We start from the raw sequence: 25,453 nt of genomic DNA, 5'->3' as shown, positions 1-25,453 counted from the left end.
CAATTCATGGCCTAATGTAAAGAATGAATGTTGCTGCAATACACAGAATTTACTCCTGGCAGTAAATCACATCTCATTGCCCCTGACTAATATGGCTTTTAAAAAGGCACGACCAGAGTTGCACCTGAAATTCTTGTTTCTCCACTTCAAGCGACACGTTACACTTCACAGAAGTTTAATGACAAAACAACTCGATCAAGCTCGACATCGCCGCTAGAGCCCTCGGTGTGCGCGTGCACGTGTGACGTAGGACGCTCTGCGTCGCTTCCGTCTGAACGCAGTGACGTTGAACGCACGCTTTGTTCCTGAAGCGATAGCTGGCTGGGTAAGAGACACGGGGAGGATTGTTTCGTTGCGAATAAATAACGTTACGTGCTATCGCTGTTCGACGTGAAACGATGAAATTGTTCATATGTATGTATTCTTGTATGGGCCTTTAGATGAGCTCTGCCAGTAGGCGGGCTCGCTGCGCAGGAACGTGGGCCGGCGTCTGTGTGTGAGCGCGGCAGAGAGAGGCCTGCGCTTCGCTGGCCAACATCATCATGTACCCCTCCTGGGGAAACTATGGCGGGGGGCATCATCACCCTCCGCCGCCACCTCACAGCTTCGGCATGAGACCTCCTCCGCCGCTGCGCGGCCCGCCGCCGCCCGGAGGGGTGTTCGGGGGCTACGGCCCTCCGCCTTCGGCGCCCCCTTCCAACTTTTCCAGCCTGCGAGAGCAGCACCTTCAGCAGATGCAACAGCTTCAGCAGCTGCACCAGAAGCAGCTGCAGTCGGTGCTGCACCACAACAGCGCTCCGTACGGCAGCTCGTGGCACGGCGGCCCGGGGGGTCCTCCGGCCGGCTACCAGGTCCAGGACCAGCAGCAGCAGCAGCCCCCGAGATCCGCGCCGCCCCCTGGGCACCGCGACGTGCAGCAGCAGCACCCGCCGCCACCGCCGCCGCCGCCGCCGCCTGAGCCCGCCCAGCCTCCGGGGCACAAGAGTGGCTCCAGTGCGGCGCTACCACGGCCCGGCGAAAAGCAGGAGGGCGGCGCGAAAGGTGGTTCTGGTGGCTCTAGTGGTTCGGCGGCGGGAGAGAAGCCCGATTTCTCCACGATGACGCTGCAGGTGAGTGTGTGTGAGAGAGAGAGAGAGAGGGTGAGTGAGAGTGTGTGTGTGCGCGCATCTAATTCATAAGCCCGTTTCCTTACACTAATTCACTAAACGGACGCTTTCGCCAAAACCACTTGTACTGTTAAGCTGCTCATGAAAGCACTTAAAAAGTAACGTGACAGAACACAGTAAATTCGCTTAATTGCAGAGAAATGATTTACGCGCAGCGCAAGGCAACATGGGAGAAGCGAGTCCTGCTTCCGGTCGCAGTGACTGACGGTCTCAACCAATGAGAGCCGTCTGTTGTCCCGCGTGAAGTCATTAATGCGTCTCCGAGGCCGGGAGCACCTTGTATTGTGGGGGGGACTAATTAGTGCGCTGAATTACGTACAGCTTTCCATTCACACACTCAATTAGGTAAAAACACCAAATACAACATAATACAAAAAAAAAAACAAAACACAAAGACCTTTAACTAATAATCCATTCACTTAAAATACAAGAGATTCAAGGCGCACAGGAAATTTCGCACCTGATCTTATTGTACACGGTAAATTTCAGTCTTTTACTGAATGTTGTCTGTCTGGACATCTAGGTGCATGATAACTTCCTAAGGGAAACTGCATGAGGCTACAGTGCCCACATATGACAGGGTTGTTACAGAAGACAAAAATAGACACACACAAACGTTGGCTGAAACCACTTGTCCCAAGTGGGGTCGCAGCAAACCGGAGCCTAACCCGGCAACACAGGGCGAAAGGCCGGAGGGGGAGGGGACACACCCAGGACGGGATGCCAGTCCATCGCAAGGAAACCCAAGCAGGACTCGAACCCCAGACCCACCGGAGAGCAGGACCCAGCTCAACCCGCTGCGCCACTGCACCCCCCTTCAAGACAGAAATAATTCAATTCAGAAAAAGTTCAATTATAAGAAATATTTTAAAAAAGATTTGTCGGAACACCCTAAAACAACATGAACAGAAACTAATTCTGTAGAGTAAAAGTTTGGTATTTTTGTTTCGGATAACTTACAGAGAGAGATATCAATTTTTATCTGCTGCTACCTCAGTTATGTAATGTCATATAGATTGGTTGATATGAGTAGCGAAAGGAAACCTGATTTTTTCATGCTGTGGGTTACTAGGAGCAGCAGCAGTATTGGTATAGACAGCACCTTCAGAACCTGCAGAGGCTGAAAACTCAGAAGACAGCACTGAATCAGAATCAAGGGGCAAGCCAGCAGGCACCCAAGAATGACAGCTCAGGTGCCCCTCCGCCTCCAGTGGAACCTCCCCGAAACGCACCACCTCCTCCACCCCCCACTGAGCAACCCCCGCCTCCTCCACCCCCAGAGGATTCAAAGGTTAGAGAAGGCAGCCCTAACTGGACGTGAAGATGCTTTCCTATGTCGTTATTCAACATTAATAAGTTTTGAAAATGCATCTGTTCCTTCGAAAACAGGGTTAATTTGTTCCGTGAAATCACCATTGGGCGAAGTCTATTTGTGAAGGGGGGAAAAAAGCTTTTTCTGGAGACAACTTGTTCTATAAAATTAATCAAAATATTAAAATAAAAGGTGGAAGGTAGTGATTTTGTGAACGTTAGTCCCTTGCATCATTAACACCCACAAGCCAAATAATCAAAACATCTCTTAGAAAATGAGAAAGCAAAATGCAGAATGCAATTTGAAAGGCTGCAAAAGGCAGAGGAAAAATATTGAAAAGGTAAAAATTAACACTGTTCCTTGCAGTACTGTGGTGCCACGTGGCCTGTGCTTCTGGGATGGGGCTGGATGACTGTGACCTTGCATTGCACAAGCAGTTTGACAGTGAATGATTTAATGGAAATAAAACAGCTGAAAAGCTAGATAGAAATAATTGTTGTTAGAAATATTATGAAGTATATTGGTGTTGTAATGGCCATTCAGAAATATCTTATTTTTGTAATTTGTGTATTGATACAACTTAATTGATTTTGAGTGTCATTTTTTGTTCAGGAATCAGTTTTTCTCACTATGAAAATAGGGGTAATGAGACCTCCCTACAGTGGGAAGCAGCTTAATAGGGTGATTTCACAGGTCAAATGAATGTCATTACCTGAGGAACAGGTACAGTACTGAGCTTTGTTGGAGGGGAAAGGCCTTCCATGCATTGGGTGCCCTCTGATTTCTTGTTTTGGTGCTCTGTCGTGCACAGTCATCCATCATCTCTTCCTCTGGAGATCCGGTGGAGGCGGCCCGTCTGCAGCAGCTGCAAGCGGCAGCGGCACAGTGGCAGCAGGCCCAGCAGCAGAGAGCTGGTCTCCAGTACCAGGCCCTAATGCAGCAGCATGCGCAGCTCCAGCAGATTCTTCAGCAGTACCAGCAATTTGTTCAGCAGCCCACACACTTGCAGGTATCTTTTACCCCATTGCTTATGATTCATTGTTTCTTGACCTTCCTACGGAAATGTTGGAAAAGCAAGAAGATGCACTGTAATGCTCTGGTTTCCTCTCCCTCGCTGCAGACGATGCCTGTGGAGATGCAGCTGCGACACTATGAGCTACAGCAGCAGCAGTTTGGCCCAGTCTACCAGGAGTGGGAGCGCCAGTTCAAGCTGTGGCAGGAGCAATTCCAGGCTTACCCTCACAAGGATCAGCTGCAGGACTATGAGAGCCAGTGGAAGCAGTGGCAGGAGCAGATGAAATCCACATCTGCTCATCTGCAGGAAAGAGTGACCACTCTGCGTGCCATGCAGGTCCAGTACAGTGGTGCTCCCTTTGGGGGTGTGATGGGCGTCACACCCTATGGGCAGTATCAACAGCCCGCGCAGGACCAAGCAACGGCTCCTGCCCTAACGCCTTCAAAAATGGAGCCGGTTCCTTCCTCCGGCCCAGCGGCACAGAGCCCTCAGCCCCCAGTGCCCCTTGGCCCACCACCTCCGCCGCCAACACAAGGCCTATCTTCTGTACTGCGTGTATCATCCCCAGCACCTGTTGAACCTTCCCCAATGGCTTCCCTGCCACCCGGAAAATTTGCTTCTCCAGCTTCAGCTCCAACTTCATCTGTTCCAGCTGGACCACTGCTGCGGGGTTCCCGGCCACCTGGGCCGCACTCCCATTTTGAAGGGCCAAGAGGACCAAGGTACTGTTGTATATTAAATAATATGGTGTATGCTGCCTGTGTGAAGCGGTGTTGTGAACAAGTATTAGCCCCTTTCCAATTTTCTCTGCTTTTGTTGCTCTTTGTCATAACAGTTCATCAGATATTTTTGTCAGTTCTGCATTGAGGGAGTGGATCCTGTGAATTTTTTTATGTGAAAATAAATAGAACTATTGAACACGTATGCTGCTGTTACAGGTTTGAAGGACTTCGAGGAAGTACTGTCACAAGGTTTGAGCAGCAGAGGTTCAGCGCCCCCTCACGGTTTGAGCCACATCCAAGGTTTGGGCCACCAAGGGGAAACCAGCCGGTACGCTTTGGGCCACCAGGAAGATTTGAGCCTCCACCAAGACAGTGTCCCCCATCAAGGTTTGAACGACCCCCTGGACCTCATCAGGCCCAAGTACACGAAGCTCAGTCTACACCCAGTCCTGCCACGGATGTAAAAGCACAGAAGGCTCAAGGTGACGCTCCGTCAGACTCGCAGACTCGTGCCAACCATGTCAAGCCGTCCACTCCTGGACCAGATGGTTCACAGGAACCCGGGAACTTGGCTTCCCAGGAACTAATGTCAGATGACATTTTGGACACGGCTGATGGCTTTTTTGTCCAAAGTGACCCTATTCCTCAGACTACAGTAAAAGTAGAACCTCAGAAAAAACCAGACCAGCCTGTTGAGGACACTGACAAGAAGGAGAGTCCAGCACTGGATTCTGCTAAAGCCCCTATATCTGAAGCAGCCCCAGTTTCCTCACAACAGACCCCTGCCCCTGAACCCAGGGATTCTGTGAGTGAAGTCCAAGCTCCTGTTAAAAACAGCATTGGCACTGGACTGCTTCAGAAGCCAAAGATTCCTGGGCCAGCTCCGCCCAAAGCCGACATGTCCAGACCTCCTGGGTTCCCCTCAATGAACAATGACATGATGCCTCCAGCTGTAGTGCGTGGAAGGGGGAGGGGCCTCTTGCCAGGACCTGGTAGAGGGCGGGGTTGGGGCAGAGGCCAGCCACCAGGACCTCCCCATGGCTTTGTTCCCAGCAACAGTCAGCGGATGGAGGATCCTGAGCTGATGCACCATGGCTACCGGGGGGACAAGGAGGCCCACGAGTGGCGGGTCACAGAAGGGAGTGGGGATGGCCACTTACCTTCACAAGAGGAGGAGTTATGGCCAGGTGAGGACGAGGAGCACTATCGGGATGAGTTCTATGAAGACCCTGGCCGACGTGGGCCTCCCCTGCGAAGAGATCCCCTGGAAGGGCCCCCCAGAGGGAGGCACTGGGACGAGCGTGAACCTGAGTACTATGAAGAAGGAGAACCCTACTGGGGGGACAGGAGGCCCCCACTGCGGCACTGCCCTTCGTTTCCCCCCGAGGAGCACCGGCGCCCTCCTCCTCCACACGGTTTCCTCCACCGTGGCCCGAGACGACCCCCTCCACCTCACGAGGGCATGGATCCGCGAGGGGTGCCTCCCCACCGAGATGTCATGGACAGAGACACCATGGGCCCTCCTCTCCACCGTGACCACGATCCACGGGGTCCACTGCTGCACCATGATATGCTGGAAAGGGATGTAAGGCGACCGCCTCCCCCACCTCGTGAGTTTTTGGAAAGGGACCACAGGGGTCCCCCTCCATTCCACCCCGATGCAGTGGACAGAGAGGCAGGGTGGCCACGTGGGCCTCATGAGCGGGAGATGAGACGGCCCCTGCACTCTCGTGAGATAGCAGAGAGAGACTCGAGGTGGCCACCCCCAGGCCATGATCCCATGGACAGGGATCTGCGTAGAGCCCCGCCCCCTCATCACGAAACACCAGGAGACCGGCGATATGACCAGGGCTATAGGGATGAGTTTGGCCCGGAGCATGAGGACTATGGCCCGTCGCAGGACTACCAGCCGCGTGATTACGAGTCCGAGGAAGACCGCTACCGTCCGACTGGCCAATGGAATGTAGAACACCAGGGTCGCGATTACCCAGCATACCCTCCATACGGCTCACGGGGGCCGCCCGAGCGCTTCCATAAGGGCCAGTGGGCCGAAGAACATGAGCGCCCATACCCCTGCGAGGGGGAGACAGGAGACAGGGGAGACTTGAGGGTGCGAGAGTACCCAGGGGAGCCTGCGTACCGGCGTGATGGACCACCATACACTGCTGCCCCGCCCCAGGTGGCACCAGAATGGGAACGGCCCCCGCCTGAAAGGCCATTCCCTCCAGAAGTAGAGGAGCCGCAGCCCCATTTTGAGGCTGCTTCCGAACCCCGAGCTGAGCTGCTTGCACCTACTGCCCTCCCTGCAGCCAGCAGTGGTGTGACAGAGGCATCGGTGGCACAGACACCACCAGAGCCTGGGAAGGGCATTCTGGCACTTTCCCAGAGGCAGCATGAAATCATCCTGAAAGCTGCCCAGGAACTCAAGATGATTAGGTAGTATTAAGGAGCGTTCTTGCAATTCTAGACCAGACGGAACATGTACAACTGTCACTGGATGTTTTGTTTAAAATATCTAATAGTTGTAAAATAATGTTTTGAATACATGATTTTTAAGGCTTTGTAATAAGTGTTCATGGGATGAAGTGGAAAAAATCTAAAGTAGAAATTCCATTTTCATACTTCCATTGTGCTTTTGAATTGTTTAAACTTTATATTCAACAGAAGCGTCTATGGGAAGGTATTTTACTGATTTAGCAAATTTTGTGCAGGGAGCTTCAGGAGAACAAGAATGCATTGGCTGAGTTTAAGCCGGAGAATGCAGAGGGGCAGACTGAGATTGCGGATGGCCTCATGGGTCTGGAGATCCCACCTGTAGTGAGGAGTGCCCTGCAGGTAAACTATTTATTAACCTTTTGCATTTTCCATATGTTTTATGAAATATTCCACTCTCTTGTGATTTGCTTATTCATGATGTGATTCTTGTATTTTAACCATATGAGCTTTTGTCTGCTATGCAGTGGTATAACTGTGGACCTGGTTTTGTGCCAATTTGATTTTTCATAATGGTTGTCTGCATCAAATCCTTACAGATGTCAAAATTGTAGTAGTTACTAATTGAAAAGTTCAGTGCATTTACTGATGTCCTCACTCTCTGAATACTTCGTAGAGTGCAAGATAAATTGTTTGTACGGCATGGTCGTTTTTACTGGAATAATTCAAAGCGTGTACCTTGATCAGGGGAGTTACAGTAAATGGGGATCAAACATTTGCTGGTAATGCTGTATTCATTGTAGTCATTGTCACAATTAAATTTGTTTTTCTGGTATTTTAATCAAAATTAGATGACTTCTTTGTGCAGGAACAGATTCAGATTTATGTGGGAAGTAATGGTAATTTTACCCCCGCTCACAATGGGAATTTGGATGAACAGAATGGAGCAAATGGGACCCCATTATGTGAGGAATGAATGTGTTATTAGAAATAGCAAACAAGAAAAGTTGAGATGTACTGTATAAAGCTACACCTCACACACACACACTTTATTTTGTTTTTCAGATAAAATAATGAGTACCCTGTTTCTTAACTGGTTGTAGAAATTTGACTATTCTTTTAAATTCTTTGTCAGACTACCAGCCTTATGCCTGATACCAGACAGACCCCTGCAGGCCCAGTGGCATCTTGGGATACTGGACCTCCAGCCTCATCCTCTGATACAGGATTTCTGTTAACGCAGACATCAGCACCAGTACCCTCCAAACCTGCTGTCATCCCTAGGACAGTGGACTATGGACATGGTCATGGTGAGCGCACTGGATTGCTTTTTGCAATGTTCTTAACATGTGAGATTGCTAAGTCCTGTACAATGGCTTTCAGACGCCGGTTCCACGGTGGAGCGCATCTCATATGGAGAGAGGATCATACTGAGACCGGACCCGGTGCCGTCTGACAGGCCGTATGAAAAAGGTTAGTGCGGTTGCATCTCTGAGTTCCCTCTCTCTTTTGTTACACTTCTCTTGTAGCTTTTTGAGTTTTCTCTCAGAAGAATTGGAGAAAGGTGAAGGTTTCAAGTGTAAACTGCCACAGATGGACATTCTTTGCCTTCATAAGTTTTTTTTTTTTTTTTTTTTTTTTTTTTTTTAAATTTGACTGTAATCAGAACCCCTTGGCCCCCGAGACGCTTATGAGCGAGATCCTTACTACGAGCGACGGCCAGATCCATACCTGGAGCGACGGGAGTATGTCCGAGAACGCGATCCGTATTGGGACAAGCCACCGTTGGACTATGAGCGAGAGCGCTACGAACGAGAGCGCTACCCGAGAGACGACAGGTGCTGCTCTTCTTTATTCTTCATTAGGATGGCAGGTGTGGGAGGCTTTATCACCTTGTTTTGGTGTCGTCCAAGCTAGCATTTAATGTTGATTGAAGCCCTGTTTTTTGTGATCTTGTGTAGGAGATTATGGCTCTTTGACATGTTTGTACTCTGTGAGCGCAGGCTGCCTCCAGGGCCCCCACCTAGACCTGGCAGCTTTAGGGAGAGAGATCTGAGGGATGGTCGAGAGGGCCGCAGCAGCCGAGACCGGGAGGAGCATTACGCAAGGCATCCATATGACCGACCGGTCTATGAACGCCCACCGGAGCGACCAGGATTTGAGCACGGTCCCCCAGGATATAGCAGTATGAACTGTTCTGCTCTTCTGTATTGTCACACACTCTTCTACACTTCGAGGCTTAATGAGCTACTTGTAAATACAACAGCAAGACATCTGAGTCTGTGTTCCTGATTGCAGGCACTCTAGTACACCCTTATACAAACATTTACTTATGTGGTCCTTCAAACGGGGTCCTTATCTTAGTCCTTAGGTTCTTCAGTCATACGAACTCCAAGAGCTGCTGACTCAGGTCAGTAACTAGTCCCAGGGTGGATGGGCTGAAGATACCGGAAATGAGTTTGTACATGTGGAAGTGACAATGCGCATTGAGCACAGCGAGAGAAACAGCTGTGATGATACCTGTTTTCACGCTTGTTTTCCGACGTTTCGTCATGGGCCAAGTTCTCACTGAGGCTATTGGTCAAATATTTGTTCCACTGTGTCTGTTTTCCACTAAGATACTTCTGTCACTGTCCACTACAGCCATGCATTCTTTAACACCTGATGATGTTAAAAATTAGTGTCTATTTTCATGTAACAGTGGAAGTTGTCATGTCACTTCGTTAGTGGTATGTTTATAACAACTGTCTCAATCGCACATGTTTTGGATATTTTTTGAGTGCTCTTTTGTCGGTCTCTGACTGGATTGATATTTTTCCATGTAGAAATAATGAGAGCATCTCCTTTGTTCTCCCAACATTAATGGCTTTTAGAAGAACAAAGTAGGTTTGGATACTGGGAGATGGAAGTCAATATTTTGGTTATGTAAAACAGCCTGTGAAGACCACACTTAAGCCCTTTGTTGTAGATGTTCATTCTATCACATAAACATTTGTGCTACTAGTTTTCTTTCCCATCAGCACTATAAACCCCATCACTGGAGGAATAGGATGACCCCGATGCTGCATTTTCAGTTAATTCTGAAGAAAATGCTTCTCCCGTGTGCCTTTGACTGCTTTGGTGTGACCAGTAGTAGTCTCTGTGCTCAGTGTTGCGTGATGTATTCTTTGACACTGCCTCATAATGTTCTCTCTTCTCTTCCAGATGACAGGAGGAGCTACCCTGAAGAGCGGCTTCCTGTTCCTCCCCCTCCGTTGCCGCCTCCACCCCCTGTAGCACCACGGGTCGAGAAGAAACCTGAAACAAAGAATGTGGATGACCTTCTGAAGCCTCCTGGCCGCGAGAGCCGGCCAGAAAGGGTCTGTATTGACGTGGGCCCAAATCTTCATTGTTCCTTCCCCCCCCAGATGTTTCACAGTATACTGTGAACAGTTTTCCTTAAAAACGTTTGTTTGCTCTTCAATGTCTTTTTAGATTGTCATTATAATGAGGGGCTTACCAGGAAGCGGCAAAACCCATGTTGCTAAACTGATTCGAGTAAGTGGCCTGCTCTGTTACCCACTCCTTCCTCTTCATGGTTTTATGTCTCTGGACTAGAAAACTGATCGCTTCGCGCAACAACATCCAAATTATGGCATATCTGCAATTAATGTTTGTATTTAAAGGACAAGGAGGTAGAGTGTGGTGGGGCGCCCCCTCGTGTTCTTGGGTTGGACGACTATTTCATGACTGAGGTAGAAAAAACGGAGAAGGACCCTGACACAGGAAAACGCGTCAAAAAGAAGGTTTGTGCCAAACATTTTCAAAAGTCTAAATGCAGATGTTACCATGAGCCATGGACTGCACAAATTGGAGTTTTACTGTCCATCAGGTTATGGAATATGAATATGAACCAGAGATGGAGGAGACATATCGCAACAGCATGTTGAAGACCTTTCGGAAGACCTTGGATGATGGATTTTTCCCCTTCATCATCATTGACGCAATTAATGACCGTGTGAAATACTTTGATCAGTTCTGGAGTGCTGCGAAGACCAAAGGCTTCGAAGTAAGTTATAAATGGTTTGAGTTTGAATGATCAAAGTATCAGTGAATTTACATTGCATTATTTATTAGCTTTTTCTGAAATACATCCAGAAAATACAGTGACAGTCCCCATTTTTGATGTGAACGTTCAATATTCTCACCTTGCCAAACTGTTAACCTTTATGATGTATTTCATTTTGCATTTTGAAATTGAGCCTACGATTAGATGGCTCATAATATAAAATATTTCACATTCAGGTATATTTGGCTGAAATTACTGCAGACAATCAGACCTGTGCAAAAAGGAACATCCATGGGTGGAAGCTGAAGGATATCACCAAGGTCTGTATCAGATCATAGTTGAAAAATGATAAATATTTGCAGCAGTGGGTTTAAGACAGACTGTATAGCAGTTCTTATTCTTTTATTAGTTTTTTTAGACAATGGAGAAGATTTTGAATGAGAAACTTTTAGAATTTGGAGCTGGTTTAGATGATGATCAGAATTGTGATGTGCTGTTCTGGTGCCTTTCACAGATGGCGAGTAACTGGGAGGCGTCTCCCCGCCACATGGTGCGCCTCGACGTCAGGTCCCTGCTGCAGGATGCTGCTATAGAAGAGGTGCGGGCTTTGAAGGCAGCCTTCAGGCCAGATCCTTACACTGACAGTCTGAAAAATGAGACTTCTTGCAGTGGTAACATGTCGCGAACCCGTCCTTATGTCATGCAGGTTGAGATGGAGGATTTCAACCCATCTGAGGAAGAGGCCAAGGAGGAGCCCCCAGGAGCTGCTGCTGAGGAGGAGGAAGGAGATCTGGTAGGACTGAATCTTGCTCTGCATGTCTTTCCATTTTCATACATCTCCCCAGTGTGTCAGATACTTAAAGTTCTTAGTTCAGAAATTTAGTTTCAAGGTTTTTTCCATTTTTTAATAAATGGCAGTATTTGCATCGTTATGTCTGTTTGTTGATGAATTGTTCTCAAAAAAATTTGGTCAGAAAATTTATAAAGTTTGTTGTGGTGCCAAAAACTTTGATCTTAGTTGTGTCATTGTTACTACAGGAAAGTAAAATTCCTGAAGAGTATTACAATAATTCTTATTGTATCATGAAGATGACATGAAACTATTTTGGAAATATGCTTCAGAGGAAAGGCTAACTGAAGTTATAATTTAAAAAAAATTTCTATAAAAAATGCCTCGCTTGCAGCCATCTTGCTAAAATCTGTGAGGACTCAGTAATTAAAGAAGTGTGATATACAAAATATGAATTCTGTCAAAGTGGTGGTGAAAATACTATTTTGGTAAATGAATCCATTCAGAGGCCTGCTTCTGTTTTACGTATTGAGCTGACACTTTGCTAAAGCAACTTAGTCTTATACCACTTATACTAACTTACCCATTCATACAACTGTATAGTTTTTACTGTGCCAGTTCAGGGTAAGTACCATGCTCAGGAATACTATTGTAGGAGATGAGATTGTAACCTGTGACCTCTGAATCTAAAGAACTTAACCACTGCATGACCTGGTCCACTCAGTATTTTGGGTTTGCTGCAGATCTCCACCTTTGTCATTTTCTGATTTGCTGACACTTTGTGTACTTGTTGTCTGTAGTGATACTTGTCCAGTATCTGAATAGCATCGCTGTCATCATTTAAATAAGTCTAAATGTTGTGCTACATTGGATGGATGTAAACATTATTTGACAGTGCAAGTTAAAGGACCGACCTTCAAGGTAGCGGATACACTATGAATCCTCTTTCTGGTGTTTCATGTCATCTTTAAACACTACATTCACAAAATAAGTATGGTAATGCACTAGACCCCTTCTTTATACTATATGTGTCAAAATGTGACCTGGATTTTAAGATATTAGCACAGGGAGTCTACTTTTGTACTGCATAACTGTTTACCATGTATCAGTGCATGAAGTTCTTTTTCCAGTGAAATCAAATTGCACTAGTTTGTTTTAACTGGAAAAAAACTTTTAAGATTACCACCCTAATGTATTATGAGTTGATACACATTTGTTGCTGCTCTTTACATTTTAATATACCTTACAACATATATAACTGATTCCTAAACCATTTGTTTTTTTTAATATATATGTTTTTCACACTCAGCTGTTTTATTCTGCACTGCTAGACTCATTATGAATTAACAGAATTAAACCTTGAGATAGACAGAACCTACAGGAACAAAGCAATAGAAAAAGATTTAGACAATAGTGTTTTCCCATTAATTTCCAACTTTTCACAACATTAACGTAGTGATGAATTAATTGTACTAAACTGTACTCCTGTGACAGCGTAACTCAGTAATCAGTTTTAGTCCATTCTGTAATGCTGACTTCAGACATGTTTTAACTGTATTCGTACTTGAACTGACTTGCATGTCTTCGTGATTTTAATGGAAGTTTACGCACGATCATGCTTTTTAAACATGCACCAAATAAACCCATAGATTGCTTAGTAAGCATGCCAGACAAAGTATTAAAATAGTAGTAGTAGTAGTAGTAGTATTTGAATTATTTGATGCACTTGTAAAGTTTCAACATGATACTGTGTGTAATTTGAATCTGTTTCAGCAAAATTTTATTCTGTAAATATATGGGTACATTTTGAAAAAAACATGCATATTTGATGTTTTCAAGAGATGACACATTTCTGAGTTCATGATAAATTTGTGGTTATTTGTGGGTTGTTTAACAGCACTTTTCATGTAAACTGGTTTTGCCATTTCTGCAGTCAGCACTATGTGCTTTCAGTGGGCAACAGCTCCGCACTGCCGTGGATTCCTTCTTCCGCTCTCCATGAGCGCGAAACCTTTTCTTCCTTCTGCATAGCTCCTGACTCCTCCCTTTTTAAACTTGGCATTGCAGACTGGGATTTTTTATTAAAAGCACATGATACTCAGGTTCAGTTGGAAATTTTAAATCTAAATTAACATCAATCTTTGATATACTTACAAAAAAATTCAAAACACAAAACATTGTTTGTATTCAATAATACTACAGTGTGCATTTGTACAAAACTATTTTCAAAGCTTTTTGTAGCTTGTCACAGGTTTAGTTGGGTGGCTATATATTCTGTAATTCACAAGAACACTAACTGAAATTTAGGTAGCTCGGAAAACATCTTATTTCTCACATAATGGGGTTAATTAATTTCATGAAACGGCTCAGTCGTTGAATTCCCATTGTGAGCATGTTCAGTTACCATTATTCCTTCTGGAGGGGAAAAAAATAGTTCCTGGATGAAAAGTGTTTTCTTTAATTAAAATACCAAAATAAGTGGTCTGGAGTCTTATCCTGGAAGCACAGGATGTGAGACAGGGTACCTCTTAGACAGACATACTGATAGTTTGGCTTGCTGTAAGATTGCTACCTGTGTCTTTCACTGTGCAGAGCACACAGACACTGTGCCTAAAGTCTGAAACCTCCAATGTTAGTACCCTTCATTAAGGTACTTAACCTGAATTGATAACAGCAAAAAAATTACCCAGCTGTATTAATATGGCAGCAGGTGGCATAACAGTTAGGACAGATGCTTCTAGACTCAAGTCACAATCTTTGCTATACCCTTGAGGAGGGTACCTAACTTGAATTTACCTGCTAAAACTTGCTCAGATGCATAAATGGGTAAATCACTGTAACCGTTTTAACCCACTAAGTAGATTTGGAGGAAAAATGTTGCTTGGATGAATAAATGTAAAGTAAATAATTGTAAATGACTCAGCATTAAGAGTCACTTTACAAGGTAGTGTGTACAGTAGTTTTGTTACAGAAGAAGCACGGTGTCCATGTGCTTTGCAGAGGGAAGCACATAGTAGGCAGTGAATAAAATACCTGTTGTGCAAGAAAAATGACAGCATAGCTGGGAAGGAATGGTGTTGTACTGAATAATAGGTCAACTGTGTAAAAAATAGGTGTATATTTCCAGAACCTGTATGTGTGGGAACCCTGCTATATGAGGGCTGAGTCTATAAATTTTAACAAGTATTTATAATTGGACTCTCTTCAGTCCTTAACGTCTGTAGTTTCATGATGACAGGAAAATAAGTGTCATTATTGTATACATTCTGAAAGCTATAAAGATACAGTTGTGTGTTAATGTAAGCATTTTAAATTTAAAGTGTTCTTGACTAGCTCAACCTCTTGCTCACAACGGTGCATTTAGATTTAGCGAGTTGTAGTTTCCTTCCGGTGTTGTCTTCATGCTGCAAGCCGTGGAGACATAGCTTTGACTAAGAAGCCCTTTAGATGGGGAAAAGTCCAGTGCAAACAGATCCGCGGGTGAATTTGCCACCAGGGCGGGTTGCAAGTCATGTAAGGTGCCATGATCCGACTGCATGCTGGTGTTTCTCTTGCCACCTTGTGCTGAAATTGTCCATTAACTTACCTGTTTTCAAGCTTTGTTGTGCTGCCCTCGCTCCCCTGGTGCCCCACTGTGCTGAGGTCTAACTGTTGGAGTCTCTCTCTATGTATAATATAGGCTTACATTCCAAAAAGCAAATGGGAGATGGATACTTCTGAGGCCAAACTGGGTAGGTATTGCTTGTTCCTTTTTTTGTCTTTTTGTATGTTTACTTTGTCTTGTTCTTTGCCACTGTTTACATGACGTGATTACTTTGAACACTTGCCATATTTAAAATGAAATGTTTTGTACTACTCGGACACCTTACAGCTCAGGTCCGAGGCAATCGTGTATTCAGTAAAGTCTTTTAAAGCAGGCTACTGTTACTTTTAATTAAGGTAACGTGATTGTTTAAGAGGAACTTTTCAGTCTTTTCAGTCAAGGTATGACGGAACAACTTTAGTATAGATCAGAGCAACATAGATGAAATTTCCAGAAAATATAATGTAACATGCAGTATAACTTCAAGCACATGTAACCTTTATAACTGGAAGTATTAATTCCTGTTTCACATGTAAACGATGCATATTGCATCATTTTTCATGTACACTACTCCCTCACTATACATACAGTTGTGCTGGAAGTCCCTTTGTAACTTCTTCATCAATCCAAAGTCACTTTTAGTATCAGTAAAAGTTTAATAATACAAATTCGTAACTCAGCTTTCATTCAACGCATTCTGTTAAAACTGTAGATAAACCATAATGAATCTAGAAATTGACATTTAATTTTTATTAAGACAACAAAATCAATTTAAAATTACTGACAATCTTGCATTTCCACAGTCTGCTAATAAAGCTTAACATTTGGCCAGTTAATTCCATAAACATTAATCCTTTTGGTCACTTTCAGTTTTCGTTACTGTTTACACAATGAAATGGTTATTTACTGGTTAGGTTCATAAAAGTCTCTCTTCAGTTTATAAATTTTGAGAACAAAAAACATTGTCTTCACAAATTTCGATGGCAGTGGTTGAGTCTTCTGTTCTCATAAACATGTATCATGTTCATCTTGTTATTGATCTTTGACACCGAGGAATGCCAGACACAAGCCATAAACAGTGTAGAAGTAAGATGGATGAAGGTGGTCCCACACTCCTAAGTGTTAATGCCAAAGCAGCTAGTGCGCTTCCCTTTCGCTGTGCAACAGAGAAATTTGAGAAAAGTTTCCTGGCAGGATTTAATAAAGCATTATTCATGAAGTATGACTCATTAAACATTTTTATTTTTATTAAAAAGGATAAGAAAAATTCAGTCCGATAATAGTATGGAAAATGTATTTCCAAAAATTTGTAGCTGGAACATTCATATCGCAAGTGGCTAGTGTATGTTTTAAATGAATTCATTATTTTAGGTCATTGTATTGCTTTTTTTTTGTGTGAGGAAAAACCTCAAATATATATATTTTATAGGTATATTTCTGATTTTTATATTTATAAAATCACGTATATACGGGTTTGCTAAAGTGATAATGTTATAGCCATGATTGTGTATTTTTTACTTTTATCTCACTTCTGTAGGAAGCTACATGATTAACGTAAAATGAGTGGAATGGAGTAAAATGCCGACGTCAAAGTGTTTTAATTGTGTGTTTATTTATAAAGCGCTTCCATTGTCGATGTGCGTTTGTTTACTTTGAGTTGTATGTCTCTTTGGAGCAACATGTCTGATAAAATGTTCTACAAGTTTTAATTAATTTAAATGCCTGACAGTACAGAAGTGCGTCACAAAAGTGATGTGTAGTGTTGACGCATGTAGCCAGCAGCTGCCATGTGATAAGATTGGGCTTGTCCTGCTCTTAGGAAGAAGTTAGGTTTTGATCTTGAAGAGCACAATCATAATTGGCATTCTTTTTGCCTCAAATGTAGTCTTCAACGTCAAAACCTACCAGCATGTTGGACTCTTGATTCCAGAAATTGTTTCGGGGGGAGGGGGGTGTGTGCTTTTTTAGATACTGCGGATGGACAATATCACAATAAAATTTCAGTCAACAAACATGAGTCGTTTCTCAGTTGTGTGTGTGTGTTCCTCTTTCAAACCATTGTGGAGCTCGGCAGTCAGCACTTGAACTGCGCTACATGCGCCGCTTTAGATGCATTTTCAGTTGCATTTTGGAATTGGCGGATCTTCAGTGGAGACACATTTTAGTCCAAGGTCTCGTCCTTGAAGAGTCTCTACCTTTTTCCATGTGGCTCTTGCTCTCTCGCTGTTTGAGTGTATCTCAGCCTTTGTGATGCTCATACCCCAAAATGCCACTCACATATCTTAAGTCGTAAAGGAGGATCCTTGTCAAGAGTAAGTAAGGACTTTGTTTTTGTTTACCAATATAGACTTGAGTTGTGTTCAGTGCTGCTGAATTTGCCATGACTTGGGCACATGGCAAAGGGTAGTTTGTTGGGCCTGATCTTGACCAAAACGGTGCTCTTTCTTTCTAGACAAGCTTGATGGACTGGTGAGCGGCGGCAAGAGGAAGCGGGATGGGGCCAGTCTGTCGGGCATGGAGGACTTCTTGCAGCTTCCTGACGACTACGCTACGCGCTTGTCTGAGCCTGGCAAAAAAAGGGTAATAAATTCTGCCTCATGCCCCATTGGCTTTATTTTATTGGCAGATTTAACATCACTCCTGACTTCTGCCACGCTGGTGTACGTGTGTCCACAGTAAACGACCAGGATGTCCACAAGACCGACTGTTTAACGGGCTTTGATTCCCTACACAACCCACCCAAGCCTCTCCCCCGTTGTGCTTTAGGTGCGGTGGGCCGATCTGGAAGAGAAAAAAGATGCCGATCGAAAACGTGCAATCGGCTTTGTAGTGGGACAAACGGACTGGGAGAAAATCACCGATGAGAGTGGACAGCTTGCTCAAAGAGCGCTCAACCGCACTAAGTATTTTTGAGAAGAGTGTTTTTAAGTCCCTCGCATTGTAATGGTGAGTTACCAGTGTTTTAAATGCACAAACTGGCATTTATCAAGCAACAGTCATTTAACACTGAATTAATATATGTATTTTGCAAATGTTTTAAAATGTATTCATGTTTATAAAATTGCACCTTAATACCAAGTCACATGTTCACCTACCTAAAAATAGCTGTTAAAAATGAAATTTAGATTTCTGAAAACCAGTTAGGTAGGGTGTTCTGAAAGCCCTTTGTAAAATGTTTTCAAACCTGCTTTCTTAACATGCCTTTTTACTTTTTTTGCAGGTTCCTTGCTGAAAATGCAGACCTTGTCTCTACAGATTCTGGGGCTAGAACTGTAGTTCAGAAATGAAAGGGTTCCTCAATGTTCATAGTAGAATTTTCCTGATTTATTATTTAAGTTTTATTTTTTCCGTTTTGTGCTTTTGTTGTAAATTCCAGATCAGCAGATCCTTTAGTTGTTAGTTGTGTTTCTCATTTTATACGCTGTATATTGTATGTAAACCTGTTAGCACTGTCACTTATTTTAACAAAAATAAATGTATTGAAATAAGTTCTGGAGTATCTCATATGGGGGAGAGTATGGGCTGTATGTTTGTCTCTTTGGTGTTCTACACTTTCTGTAACATTTTTTGCACGAACTTCTAAACTGAAATTAGAATTTGTTTTAGTAATTTAATTTGCACAAGATATTTTGTCTCAGTCTTTAAGCTAAAGAAGGATTTAATGTTTTCTGGGGAAATTCACTTTCTCCACTTCAGGTATTAAAGCATCAAAAAAAGCTTTATTTTGAAAAGCATTTCTTGGCTAAACTTTTTAGGAACTGTATTTTTGAGAACATAACTGCCATAGTTATAACAAATGAAGGTTAATCCTGCTGCAGAATCTGCTTTAAAATTTTAATGAACATTTATATGTAAACAGTAAAATATTAAATTTTAGTTAGGAATGACTGTCAATCTAACGGAATGGAAATTATCTAGAGATCAAACTTGAATGTTACTCCAGTTTTGGACTGCTATTGCCGATGTATGACTAGTGTACAAACTAACATTTCTGAAATGTATGTAAAATTCATCCTTGGCGTATGCGTTCTTGTTCTTCAATGTATTTCGTAAGAGATATTGAGAAATTGTCATTGGATTTTCAGCAGGTGACATAAGTTTAATCCTTCTGGAATACCTTTTGCTTATTCATAATTTATTCAATTTATTTTTATAGAGTGCTGTTCTCACGCAGTGACAAAGCACTTTAACACAGGCATAAGGCAAGAAAAGCAGATGCAAAGAAGACCATCAACTAATAATTTATGGAAAATACAGATTAATTTAAACAGTTCTATAAATTAAAGGTGTTAATTTTTTAATTAACTTTTCATAACTGAATTCAGTTAACTGGAATTCTGGGACACATGACTTATCCTGTAAGTAGTTTATTGGAATGACTATTGGCAAATTTTTCAGGTGCACATTGTGAATAGATAGATATTCTGTAGTTCAAGACAGCACAGGTTTCAACTGGTTTTCTTGAATTTGGTTAGAGAATCCATTGACAGCATTTTTTTTTTAAATGAAGGGTAAGTATGTTGTCTTTCAAAAAAGTTAAAAGCAGCAAATTTTCACATTAAGAATACATAGTTTTTGTTAATGCTGTTAAATATCTTGCTTTAGCAAATGTATTCAAGATCATATGATGCAGTAATTGTGCTGTAGCTACATGAAATATAGAATGAAAAACACCCAGTTTTTAAAAACAAAAATATGTTTAAAATGTATTGAAAGTAGTGCTTTTTTTATAAACAAAAGGTTCTATCTACTGCCTTCAAGCAAAACAAATGTTTACAGGACCTACAGGATACAGAATTTTAATCGGTGCCTTTCCAAAGTGTTCAGACTCCTTTTATAGTGCCGTTTGTAAAAATGTAAAATATTGCTGTAGAAATGAATACTGATTGGGTAGTTTTAAAATATGTACTAATGTAGTAATGATGACGTAGTGATCAAAATTTGGAAAAGCGGGTAATGTTGGCACAGGTATACGGAAAGGTTTGTAGCTGTTTTTGCTTCATTTTCTTCCACCAACTATTGTGCTCAGGAACCTGAGTACTGGTACTGCATTCTGGCTTTTGGCACAGTTGGATGTCTGTTGAGTAGTTTTGATCATAACTCTGAATTTACTTTTACCATGTGATGATAAAAGCTTAATACAGATATTCCCAGATTTTTATTTTAAGGGTTAGGTTCTATAAAAATCGGATACCACTTCAATAAGTACATTTTGATATATTTATTAGCTTCAAGCTACATTAAAACTAAAATGACACAAATGTCTCCACAAATTTCTATTTGATGCCAATTGTTCACTGTATTATGTCATAAATGCATGCAACGTTCCTCTTGTCATTAAATACAAACACTGAACACAAAGCCAAACACGGGGTCACAAAGACTGGACACAAATCCAAAATGCTGAAAATGTGTTGAATTAGTCCAGTTTCACAGTCCTGTTTTGTCTGGGTACTCTTTACTGACATCTCTTGGCTGGGTGTGTAAACATAAGTTGCAGTCGCTACATCAAATTCTACTACATAGATACTTTAGCTCCCAGCTGAACTCTGGCTGCTGCGCAAGCCACAGCGCCGGCCCCGCAACGAGCCGAAACCCTTAGCCGGGCTCCAGCACTTGCCTAGCCCGAACCCTAACCCTAGCTCCGGCCTTAACCCTACCTCCAGCCATAGCCCAGGCTCCGGCCCCGACCCTAGCTCCCAGCTGAACTCTGGCTGCTGCGCAAGCCACAGCGCCGGCCCCGCAACGAGCCGAAACCCTTAGCCGGGCTCCAGCACTTGCCCTAGCCCGAACCCTAACCCTAGCTCCGGCCTTAACCCTACCTCCAGCCATAGCCCAGGCTCCGGCCCCGACCCTATCTCCAGCCCTAACCCTAGCTCCCAGCTGAACTCTGGCTGCTGCGCAAGCCACAGCGCCGGCCCCGCAACGAGCCGAAACCCTTAGCCGGCTCCAGCACTTGCCCTAGCCCGACCCTAACCCTAGCTCCGCCTTAACCCTACCTCCAGCCATAGCCCAGGCTCCGGCCCCGACCTATCTCCAGCCCTAACCCTAGCTCCCAGCTGAACTCTGGCTGCTGCGCAAGCCACAGCGCCGGCCCCGCAACGAGCCGAAACCCTTAGCCGGGCTCCAGCACTTGCCCTAGCCCGAACCCTAACCCTAGCTCCGGCCTTAACCCTACCTCCAGCCATAGCCCAGGCTCCGGCCCCGACCCTATCTCCAGCCCTAACCCTAGCTCCCAGCTGAACTCTGGCTGCTGCGCAAGCCACAGCGCCGGCCCCGCAACGAGCCGAAACCCTTAGCCGGGCTCCAGCGCTTGCCCTAGCCCGAACCCTAACCCTAGCTCCGGCCTTAACCCTACCTCCAGCCATAGCCCAGGCTCCGGCCCCGACCCTATCTCCAGCCCTAACCCTAGCTCCCAGCTGAACTCTGGCTGCTGCGCAAGCCACAGCGCCGGCCCCGCAACGAGCCGAAACCCTTAGCCGGGCTCCAGCACTTGCCCTAGCCCGAACCCTAACCCTAGCTCCGGCCTTAACCCTACCTCCAGCCATAGCCCAGGCTCCGGCCCCGACCCTATCTCCAGCCCTAACCCTAGCTCCCAGCTGAACTCTGGCTGCTGCGCAAGCCACAGCGCCGGCCCCGCAACGAGCCGAAACCCTTAGCCGGGCTCCAGCGCTTGCCCTAGCCCGAACCCTAACCCTAGCTCCGGCCTTAACCCTACCTCCAGCCATAGCCCAGGCTCCGGCCCCGACCCTATCTCCAGCCCTAACCCTAGCTCCCAGCTGAACTCTGGCTGCTGCGCAAGCCACAGCGCCGGCCCCGCAACGAGCCGAAACCCTTAGCCGGGCTCCAGCACTTGCCCTAGCCCGAACCCTAACCCTAGCTCCGGCCTTAACCCTACCTCCAGCCATAGCCCAGGCTCCGGCCCCGACCCTATCTCCAGCCCTAACCCTAGCTCCCAGCTGAACTCTGGCTGCTGCGCAAGCCACAGCGCCGGCCCCGCAACGAGCCGAAACCCTTAGCCGGGCTCCAGCGCTTGCCCTAGCCCGAACCCTAACCCTAGCTCCGGCCTTAACCCTACCTCCAGCCATAGCCCAGGCTCCGGCCCCGACCCTATCTCCAGCCCTAACCCTAGCTCCCAGCTGAACTCTGGCTGCTGCGCAAGCCACAGCGCCGGCCCCGCAACGAGCCGAAACCCTTAGCCGGGCTCCAGCGCTTGCCCTAGCCCGAACCCTAACCCTAGCTCCGGCCTTAACCCTACCTCCAGCCATAGCCAGGCTCCGGCCCCGACCCTATCTCCAGCCCTAACCCTAGCTCCCAGCTGAACTCTGGCTGCTGCGCAAGCACAGCGCCGGCCCCGCAACGAGCCGAAACCCTTAGCCGGGCTCCAGCGCTTGCCCTAGCCCGAACCCTAACCCTAGCTCCGGCCTTAACCCTACCTCCAGCCATAGCCCAGGCTCCGGCCCCGACCCTATCTCCAGCCCTAACCCTAGCTCCCAGCTGAACTCTGGCTGCTGCGCAAGCCACAGCGCCGGCCCCGCAACGAGCCGAAACCCTTAGCCGGGCTCCAGCACTTGCCCTAGCCCGAACCCTAACCCTAGCTCCGGCCTTAACCCTACCTCCAGCCATAGCCCAGGCTCCGGCCCCGACCCTATCTCCAGCCCTAACCCTAGCTCCCAGCTGAACTCTGGCTGCTGCGCAAGCCACAGCGCCGGCCCCGCAACGAGCCGAAACCCTTAGCCGGGCTCCAGCGCTTGCCCTAGCCCGAACCCTAACCCTAGCTCCGGCCTTAACCCTACCTCCAGCCATAGCCCAGGCTCCGGCCCCGACCCTATCTCCAGCCCTAACCCTAGCTCCCAGCTGAACTCTGGCTGCTGCGCAAGCCACAGCGCCGGCCCCGCAACGAGCCGAAACCCTTAGCCGGGCTCCAGCGCTTGCCCTAGCCCGAACCCTAACCCTAGCTCCGGCCTTAACCCTACCTCCAGCCATAGCCCAGGCTCCGGCCCCGACCCTATCTCCAGCCCTAACCCTAGCTCCCAGCTGAACTCTGGCTGCTGCGCAAGCCACAGCGCCGGCCCCGCAACGAGCCGAAACCCTTAGCCGGGCTCCAGCGCGTGCCCTAGCCCGAACCCTAACCCTAGCTCCGGCCTTAACCCTACCTCCAGCCATAGCCCAGGCTCCGGCCCCGACCCTATCTCCAGCCCTAACCCTAGCTCCCAGCTGAACTCTGGCTGCTGCGCAAGCCACAGCGCCGGCCCCGCAACGAGCCGAAACCCTTAGCCGGGCTCCAGCGCTTGCCCTAGCCCGAACCCTAACCCTAGCTCCGGCCTTAACCCTACCTCCAGCCATAGCCCAGGCTCCGGCCCCGACCCTATCTCCAGCCCTAACCCTAGCTCCCAGCTGAACTCTGGCTGCTGCGCAAGCCACAGCGCCGGCCCCGCAACAAGCCGAAACCCTTAGCCGGGCTCCAGCACTTGCCCTAGCCCGAACCCTAACCCTAGCTCCGGCCTTAACCCTACCTCCAGCCATAGCCCAGGCTCCGGCCCCGACCCTATCTCCAGCCCTAACCCTAGCTCCCAGCTGAACTCTGGCTGCTGCGCAAGCCACAGCGCCGGCCCCGCAACGAGCCGAAACCCTTAGCCGGGCTCCAGCGCTTGCCCTAGCCCGAACCCTAACCCTAGCTCCGGCCTTAACCCTACCTCCAGCCATAGCCCAGGCTCCGGCCCCGACCCTATCTCCAGCCCTAACCCTAGCTCCCAGCTGAACTCTGGCTGCTGCGCAAGCCACAGCGCCGGCCCCGCAACGAGCCGAAACCCTTAGCCGGGCTCCAGCGCTTGCCCTAGCCCGAACCCTAACCCTAGCTCCGGCCTTAACCCTACCTCCAGCCATAGCCCAGGCTCCGGCCCCGACCCTATCTCCAGCCCTAACCCTAGCTCCCAGCTGAACACTGGCTGCTGCGCAAGCCACAGCGCCGGCCCCGCAACGAGCCGAAACCCTTAGCCGGGCTCCAGCGCTTGCCCTAGCCCGAACCCTAACCCTAGCTCCGGCCTTAACCCTACCTCCAGCCATAGCCCAGGCTCCGGCCCCGACCCTATCTCCAGCCCTAACCCTAGCTCCCAGCTGAACTCTGGCTGCTGCGCAAGCCACAGCGCCGGCCCCGCAACGAGCCGAAACCCTTAGCCGGGCTCCAGCGCTTGCCCGAGCCCGAACCCTAACCCTAGCTCCGGCCTTAACCCTACCTCCAGCCATAGCCCAGGCTCCGGCCCCGACCCTATCTCCAGCCCTAACCCTAGCTCCCAGCTGAACTCTGGCTGCTGCGCAAGCCACAGCGCCGGCCCCGCAACGAGCCGAAACCCTTAGCCGGGCTCCAGCGCTTGCCCTAGCCCGAACCCTAACCCTAGCTCCGGCCTTAACCCTACCTCCAGCCATAGCCCAGGCTCCGGCCCCGACCCTATCTCCAGCCCTAACCCTAGCTCCCAGCTGAACTCTGGCTGCTGCGCAAGCCACAGCGCCGGCCCCGCAACGAGCCGAAACCCTTAGCCGGGCTCCAGCACTTGCCCTAGCCCGAACCCTAACCCTAGCTCCGGCCTTAACCCTACCTCCAGCCATAGCCCAGGCTCCGGCCCCGACCCTATCTCCAGCCCTAACCCTAGCTCCCAGCTGAACTCTGGCTGCTGCGCAAGCCACAGCGCCGGCCCCGCAACGAGCCGAAACCCTTAGCCGGGCTCCAGCGCTTGCCCTAGCCCGAACCCTAACCCTAGCTCCGGCCTTAACCCTACCTCCAGCCATAGCCCAGGCTCCGGCCCCGACCCTATCTCCAGCCCTAACCCTAGCTCCCAGCTGAACTCTGGCTGCTGCGCAAGCCACAGCGCCGGCCCCGCAACGAGCCGAAACCCTTAGCCGGGCTCCAGCGCTTGCCCTAGCCCGAACCCTAACCCTAGCTCCGGCCTTAACCCTACCTCCAGCCATAGCCCAGGCTCCGGCCCCGACCCTATCTCCAGCCCTAACCCTAGCTCCCAGCTGAACTCTGGCTGCTGCGCAAGCCACAGCGCCGGCCCCGCAACGAGCCGAAACCCTTAGCCGGGCTCCAGCGCTTGCCCTAGCCCGAACCCTAACCCTAGCTCCGGCCTTAACCCTACCTCCAGCCATAGCCCAGGCTCCGGCCCCGACCCTATCTCCAGCCCGAACCCTAGCTCCCAGCTGAACTCTGGCTGCTGCGCAAGCCACAGCGCCGGCCCCGCAACGAGCCGAAACCCTTAGCCGGGCTCCAGCACTTGCCCTAGCCCGAACCCTAACCCTAGCTCCGGCCTTAACCCTACCTCCAGCCATAGCCCAGGCTCCGGCCCCGACCCTATCTCCAGCCCTAACCCTAGCTCCCAGCTGAACT

General features: G+C 47.5%; 1 protein-coding gene across 3 annotated transcripts; it reads left to right on the top strand.

Annotated features, from left to right (window-relative positions):
- The first annotated feature begins 216 nt into the window (after positions 1 to 216).
- Positions 217 to 18,557, top strand: ylpm1 (YLP motif containing 1). Of its 3 annotated transcripts, XM_018756231.2 has the most exons (22): positions 251 to 325; positions 441 to 1,109; positions 2,239 to 2,457; positions 3,290 to 3,487; positions 3,599 to 4,215; positions 4,432 to 6,651; positions 6,927 to 7,050; positions 7,784 to 7,958; positions 8,032 to 8,121; positions 8,315 to 8,486; positions 8,652 to 8,833; positions 9,853 to 10,007; positions 10,123 to 10,185; positions 10,314 to 10,433; positions 10,520 to 10,696; positions 10,933 to 11,016; positions 11,211 to 11,294; positions 11,403 to 11,489; positions 15,166 to 15,217; positions 17,522 to 17,649; positions 17,836 to 18,015; positions 18,290 to 18,557. In XM_018756231.2, exons 2-21 carry the CDS (start codon positions 543 to 545, stop codon positions 17,980 to 17,982), a joined length of 5,661 nt encoding a protein of 1,886 aa, XP_018611747.2. In that variant the 5' UTR covers positions 251 to 325; positions 441 to 542; the 3' UTR covers positions 17,983 to 18,015; positions 18,290 to 18,557. The 3 variants fall into 3 exon arrangements, with proteins under 3 accessions (XP_018611748.2, XP_018611750.2, XP_018611747.2); XM_018756232.2 differs by lacking the exon at positions 2,239 to 2,457 and having other exon boundaries at positions 217 to 1,109; XM_018756234.2 differs by lacking the exons at positions 15,166 to 15,217; positions 17,836 to 18,015; positions 18,290 to 18,557 and having other exon boundaries at positions 224 to 1,109; positions 17,522 to 17,632.
- The last annotated feature ends 6,896 nt before the right edge of the window (positions 18,558 to 25,453 follow it).

Source organism: Scleropages formosus, chromosome 3 (genome assembly GCF_900964775.1).
Source record: "Scleropages formosus chromosome 3, fSclFor1.1, whole genome shotgun sequence".
NCBI lineage: Eukaryota > Metazoa > Chordata > Actinopteri > Osteoglossiformes > Osteoglossidae > Scleropages > Scleropages formosus.
Note: the sequence above shows the minus strand (reverse complement) of the source record. Positions and strands in the feature narration are given on the sequence as shown.